This window comes from Vombatus ursinus, unplaced genomic scaffold (genome assembly GCF_900497805.2).
Source record: "Vombatus ursinus unplaced genomic scaffold, bare-nosed wombat genome assembly UNPS02014841.1, whole genome shotgun sequence".
In the NCBI taxonomy this organism is placed as follows: Eukaryota; Metazoa; Chordata; class Mammalia; order Diprotodontia; family Vombatidae; genus Vombatus; species Vombatus ursinus.
In genome coordinates, this window is record NW_020954619.1 from 18668272 (window position 1) to 18675719 (window position 7448).

General features: G+C 37.2%; 1 protein-coding gene across 1 annotated transcript in view; it reads left to right on the forward strand.

Annotated features, from left to right (window-relative positions):
- TMX4 (thioredoxin related transmembrane protein 4) overlaps positions 1-7448 on the forward strand; it is a 100150-nt gene that overhangs the window by 58485 nt on the left and 34217 nt on the right. The window contains exon 5 of the mRNA XM_027840370.1: positions 2791-2836. Coding sequence (XP_027696171.1) covers positions 2791-2836 — 46 coding nt within the window. The remainder of the gene's footprint in view (positions 1-2790; positions 2837-7448) is intronic.

Genomic DNA, 7448 nt, shown 5'->3' on the forward strand with positions numbered 1-7448 from the left:
TACTACTACTACTACTACTACTACTACTACTACTACTACTACTACTATTACTACTGATATCAAGGCACAAGGGGAAAAAATAAAATTAGTAGCATCTTTTAGGGCTGCCAGAGGTTCAAGCAGTGATTGTCAATAGCTTCATGCCTCAACCAAAGCCACGTAGCAATCAGTGAGGTTGGTATTCCCGGTCTAAGAGTTAGAAAAGAGTGTTGTAGTTAATTTTAGCTATCTACAGCAAAATTATTCTGCTAAAATCCTCTGATCCCTTGCCACCATATAGAGGCGACCCTGCCTTTTCAAGGACTTTGTAATGGAGCATAAACTTTGACAGGTCCTTAGAGAACTAAAACATCTTCAAAAATGGCCCCATTCTGTCTGTTGTATGTGGATCAGCCTGAGTCTTAAAAGCCTCATCACCAAGTTGACCACAGGGTGATAAAGTGTTCAATCATAGCAACTGTACCTATTAAGTTCATAATTCATGGATTTAGTGCTGGAAAGGATCTGAAAAGTATCTAGTTTATGTCATGCATTTTGCATTTGAAGTAATTGAGGCCCAGAGAAGTCAAGTTACTTGGCTAGCATTACAAGGGAAGGAAATGGAACATTTGGAGTTCAGATTCAGATTTGTTGACTCTAAGTCTTTGACCACACTGTTTGGGGGAAGGAGTATTCAAACCATATAGAGTATTCAAGTATAAGGAATCAATTTTTTCTGTGACAGGTTATACCAGTGTTGAATATGTCCTTAATAAAATTGAAATAAATCCTAAATAAATTATCCAGTAGACAGCTTTTGATATTTTGTGTGCATGATACATTTTAATTTCTTTGAATAGAGCTAATATATAATAATCATTGAGGTCATGAAGAGTGGGACATGACTGAATAACATGTTAATCATAGTGTAGGAAATACCCAGATTTATATTTTTCTTTAGTATACTGTAAACTTTCTTCTTTGTGCCTAGAGAAAAATTTCATAAAGAGTTTTGTAACTCACTTCACTAATGGTATACAATATAAGTAGTGTCATTTTATACATTTAGCAAGTTTTATTTGCAAAATATTTGTCATCAGATGTCTTATTAATTCTTGAGTATATCTGCTAAGCAGTCTGCCTAACATTAGAACCGGTAGTGTTAACCCCAATTTACACATGGGGACAGTAAGGCTCAGACAACAGAAGTGGCTAGACCAATATCACATAATTAGACTATACCTAGTTTTGTGGCGCCAAGGGAGGAGAAAGCAAAAACCCATTTCAAAAATGAAACTCACTCATGTGTTTTATGTTTTTTGTCCTGACCTGTGACCTCATTGGTTTGAAACTCTCTCGCCTGATACAGGTTGGCAACTCATCTATAATGTTTGAAAGACTTAGAGAGTTAACTAGGGAGTTCAGAAGTTAAATGACTTTCTCCTGGTCATTTAACTACAATAGTTAAACTAGAATGGGTCATTGACTTGAATCCAAACCTTCCTGCTTCCCAGGATAGCTTTTTGTCTATTTAAAGCATCTTTGCTGGTACTTATTTTATAGACTTTATTTTATGGTAAGAGTTACAAACATGTGACATACTTTGACTCATGGGCTAATTAAATTCATTAAATATGGGAAGTACTTTATAATGGGTCTTTGATGTTTGAACTAAGGTTTTATTTTTCAACTTTATAGTATATTCTTGCTCAAAGAATCCTTGCTCAAGGATCTAAGACATCGCCAAAGGTCTCATGGTGGAAAATGCTATCCACATCCAAAGAAAGAACTATGGAGTCTGAATGCAGATCAAAGCATACTGTTTGATTTTTTTCTTCTTCTGTTTTGTTTTGTTTTCTGTTTCTTGTGGTTCCTGCTATTGGTTCTAATTCTTCCTTATAACATCATTAATGTGAAAATATGTTTAATAGGAATGTGTATGTATAGCCTGTATCAGATTGTACACTGTCTTGGGGAGAGAAGTAGGGAGGAAAGGGGGAGAAAAATTTAAAACTCAAAAGCTTATGGAAGTAATTGTTGATAAATCAAAATAAATTAATAAAAGAAGAATCCTTGTCCAGCACATAGGTGCCATATAAATGCTTATTCCACCCCAGCTCCCTGCTAAGTTATAATATTTTTGCAGAAAAAAGTATAAATAACAATTTAAATTGGAAATTGGCTTAGGTTTGAAAATTGAGATGGGTTTACATATCCAAGACAACATTGGGAGATACCTTCTCAAGTTGGCATTACCATTATAAAGTTGGCAGTGAGGTTGCATAGTGGATAGGGCTCCAGACTGTGGGTTGGGAAGGCTTGAATTCAAGTCCTGCCTTGGATGCTTACTAGCCAAGTGACTTGGGGCAAGTCAATTCATCTCTCTTAGCCTCAATTTCTTCTGTAAAATGGGAATAATAATAGCATCTACCTCACAAAGTTGTAAGTCCCAAATGAGACAATATATTTGAAAATGTTAGTTATTATTATTACAGCTTTCACTGAAGCTATCTCCTTTCTAATCCTTTCTAATGAGAAGAAAGATAAGAGGTGAGATGGTAGGAAGGTAGTTTTTCACATGTTGTATACAATATCATGAGATGCTTTCACTGTGTGAGTAGGAGATAGCTATGTATTAGGACCCAGCCAGCAATGTTTGTTTGGACCCTGACACTTTGTTTAGAGGATAGCCAGAGGAAAAAGGATATTAGAATCATTTTTTAGCTGACTCTGTAGCATTCATCAATTTTTGTGTTTTTTTATCATATTTCATGTAGCTACTAATTTCTCTCCTTTAATTTTAATTTTTAGGATGTCTGGAATGGCTGGGCTTTTCAGCTTATCAGGTGGGATACGGGTGAGTAGCCTTTAATAATTCCATTGCAAGAGTGCTTACTTAACATTTATTTCACAAAAGTGAGTGAAAAGTCAATGTGCTAACTATGAAAATAAACATTTGACAAATGTGTACGCTATTTAAGTTTTCTCTTATCACAACTGATTCTATGCCCTTGGTAGGAGTTTGTATGTCCTTGTACAGTAAAGGCAAAAATTGAGCAGGACCAGTAGGTAGTTTGTCAAAATCACTTTTCTATAAGGTAGATGATAAGCTACTAATCAAAGCAAAGGGTTTTATGTTGTTTTAATTCTGTTTTATTTTTCTTCGGTTCTAATCCCCCTGCTGATCAGAGTGTTAGGGCCTGAAAGCAATTCAAAATGGATTTTATTGAGTAGTTTCAGAGGTGGTTATCCAGGTTTGGCTATTGATTTACTGTGTAATCTCTACAAAGTGACTTAACTCCTCAGTGTCTCGGTTTCTTCATTATCAAATTAAAGAGATCAAATATAAATGATTCGGCAGGACTGCTGTGAAATCAGGTGAATCTCTGAAAAACATTTTTAATATCTTCTGAAAAAAAGTTATTTTCATAAAAAGAATCTCAGCATGTATTAGGTTGTTTGACTTTATTTTAATGCAACATTTGGAATATTATCTCAGCTTATGTTTTATTCTGCATCTCATTCCTCATTATTTTTCAGACCTTTGTCAGGCATCCATGCAGAATATCTATGAGATTTCTCATCTGTATCAATGGGGACGGTGTTGGTTTTTTTTCTCTGTCTGAATGTTCAGCTTCCTTGTAAAGTGATAGAGATAATAATTTAGTAAAATTCGTCTTAGCCCTTACTTATTTTCAAATATCTGCCCTCTTTTCTGTGCATTCTTTATTTCCTGTACATATGCACATATGTAGTCAAGGAAATACAGCATGTGTTAGTCATAGCAAAACTTGTTGTCTAACTTGATAAAGCCAAATTGCTGTTTCTAATATCTTCTGTGGATCAAGGATTATGGCATTTTCCAGGGCTCATCTGTAAGTTATTTTTAGACAGTTTACAGTATTGTTCTAACTATGAGTCTCCATCCTTTAGCATTTTGATTTTTAAATATCTAAAAAATATATTTGTATTTGTTTATGAATATGTGTAATTTATGGCTTCTCCTTTTCATTTTCCTCACTGTCTTCCTGTACATTTTGTGAACGATTGACAAGGTAGGGTTTTTTTTTTTTTTCTTTTAAGGCAGCTTTTTGGTCTTATTTAATTTACTTTGCTTCTTTATGTTGGGAAGCTCTTGGATGACAGATTGAGATTTCCTGGAAAATCTCATACATTAAAAAGAAATGTCATTCTCTAAGAAAAGGTAGCAAGGTGTAGTATAATCCCAGTAAATTTTCCCTTTACCCTTTCTGACACTGTCTCCTCCTCATCCAAGGGACTGGATTGGTTCTTTTGCCTCAACTCTCCTTAGAATAGACCTCTAATGATGAGGTCAGGGCCTCAAATGGAGGACTTGAACTGCTTCTTCCAGCATCTAGAGTAGAAGAATTCCCTTCCTCTGAAGTATACAGACACTCAAGTGGAGCCCCCAGTCTGGTAGGATCCTGGAACCTTGACTTCAAAATGGGAGGCTTTTGATCAGATGAAGGTGGATCTTTGCCTCAGAGAGGTCAGAGCATCTCTTAATGGGCTGAGGCCCCTTTAGAGCCCTGAAGGTTCTGGCTTTTAGAGCATCTGCATGCCTGAGGATTTAGAACTTGGAAGGCTAGACATCTCTGTGGTGCAGTGGATAGAGTGCTAAGCCTGGAGTCAGGCTCAGGTACTTGACTAGATACTTACTAGCTCTGTGACCCTGGGCAAGTCACTTAACTTCTTTGGTCCTCAGTTCCCTCATATATAAAATGGGAGTAATAATAGCACCTACCTCATAAGGTAGTTGTAAGGATCAAGTGAGATAATATGAATAAAGTGCTTTTCAAATCTTAATGTGCTATATAAATGTTATTGTTATTATTTCAAATCAGACCTCATACACTTGCTAACTGTGTGACCCTGGGCAAGACACTTCACCCTGTTTGCTTCAGTTTCTTCATCTGTAAAATGAGCTGGAGGAGGAAATGTCAAACCACTCTATTATCTCTGCCAAGAAAACCCAAAATAGGGTCACAGAGAGTCAGACATGACTGAACAACAAATTGTTATTATCGTTGTTGTTGTTGCTGTTGTTGTTATTATTATCTTGCTTAGGGTTTTCCTCCAGGCTGAGTTTGCCCTGTTGCTCTAATTGTAGTTAACCCTGGTCTGCCTGACCTTGCCTCTTGCCCAGACTGTTATAATCATTCGTTTTCACCTTGAACTTTCTGATATGTCCACTTAGCTGGCCACCTGTTGTGTGTGGCTGTTGTGTGTTGATTTTGAATTTAATAGACTCTCTCTTGCCCACCCCTCTACTCCTTTAAATCATACTGACATTAGACTTCTTGATACACCCTCTTTAGTCCCAAAATGTTGTCAGATTATATGAGCCTTTTTCTCCCCCTACTCTTTCTCCAAACCAGTGTTCCTGGCTTGTCTTGACATAGAAGCTAATTATCCTGATCTGGATTACATCCTGGAAAAAATTCCCTGGACTCGGAGGTAGGAGATCCGGATCCTAGTGCCTGTACTGCCACTGGAGTATGGACAAGTCATTTCACCCATTTGTGCTTCACTTTCCTTATTTATAAAATAGGCACTGGATTATTTCTTAAGAGTTTTCTGAAATAGTTTTTCTGTCTGAGGCCTGCCACATTCTTATCCATGCATACTCTAAGATTCAGAAAGTATCTGTATTTACATCAGTGCAGGGAAATTCCACGGTGGGAACTTCTTCCACCAACATCAAGCAACTATCCATGACTTACCCACTAAATCCTAGGAAGTTGCCCGAGTCCCATAGAAGTCATAGTCACATAGCTAGAAGTAGGATCAGAGCCCAAATTTTCCTTCCTCTAAGCCTAACACTCTCCACTCTGCCATGATGACTCCACGCATATATGTACTTAAGTTTAATATTAATTTGTATATCTATTGCTACAGATATCCTCCTTTTACTGAAGTGGAGACTGAAGCGTCAGGAGGTTATTTGCCCAGAGTCATTTGCCTTGAATTTTCATTCTGTGCCACATATGTAGTGGCTTACCATTTTTTTTCCTATTATTCCATCTTCTTTACTAGTAGTCTATAATTCTACAGATAGACATTATCGTTTCTTAGGTACTTATTAAAAATCTTTATCTTTTCCTGTTGGTTAGGCAACGTGGAATGTTTTCTTTTAAAGAATTTTTTTTTAAATTAAAGATTGAGCTGGAGTTGTCTACCAGTTGGAAAGCATCTGCTTTGTTGCCTCAGATTGGTGTTAGTATATATATATATATTTTTAAGGATAATTGTATTATGTTTTGGGAATATGTATTGTTGGTGACCCAGTTAGAGAGACTATCTCGTTTCACTTAAATATTAGTATTGCCTTTGAATGGGGGCCATCACATACTAAATCTTAGCCATACAGATATATCATATCCATGGAAGAACATGGTCACTGGCTTCCCTTTTGACTAAAATGAAGGAAGATTTGCTGTCTTAAATTTTTTTCATGGTAAAAATTAAAGGTTTTACTTGTATGGGCTGTAGAAAAATAGATAATCAAAATGTGTGTGTGTGTGTGTGTGTGTGTGTGTGTGTGTGTGTGTGTGTGTGTGTGTTTCCAGTGGGGTACTCAAACTTCTACTTTCATCCAATATTACAGACCAGGAGTAGGGAGCCTGCAGACTTAAGGCCACATGTGGCCCTCTAGGTCCTCAAGTGCAGCCCTTTGACTGAATCCAAACTTTGCAGGACAAATCCCCTTAATAAAAGGATTTGTTTTGTAAAACTTGTACTCAGCCCAAGAACCTAAAAGCCATATGTGGCCTTGAGGCCACAGGTTCCCCACCCCTATTACAGACCATAATACAAAGATGCCAGGTCACAAGAAACCTCATATCCCATCACTAGACTGGAAGGTTTCAGAGGTCAGAAGGTCTAAGTTCATGTAACTAGAACTGTAGTGTGACTTCAGAGTCCCAGAACCTCTACGCACCATTTTTTGGTCATTGGGTAAAGATTACATGAGTGGAACATAAGTAGACCTACAATCACACTGGGGATTTTTTTTCCACTGCTGATTTATATTCTGAGAAATTCATAAATACACTGAGTGTCCTTGGGATTTCCATCCTATTTTTGATAAGAATAAGGACAAGAATTCAGTCTGGATTGCCCCATAAGTCCATAAATTAGAGTAGAACCCCAGGGTAAGTTTTGAAACCAACACTCCTCTAGAAATAAATGGTGCCCTGTAGATTATCCAGCCTAGCCACGTCAATGTATAGCTGTGGATCCATCAGCATATGCTGAGAAATTTTTATTATCATGCTTAAAGTAGAAACTCTTGGAAAAGCTGTGAAGTAGAATTAGATTCCTCCTGACCTGATGAGGTTTGAGCCCACTGTGATTGCTGAGTCCGTAAGGATGAGAGGCAGGGCACTACAATTCCACCTTCTGCTTCTCTGATGCCCCCTCTCCCTCCATTGCTAGTGCCTTCCCTC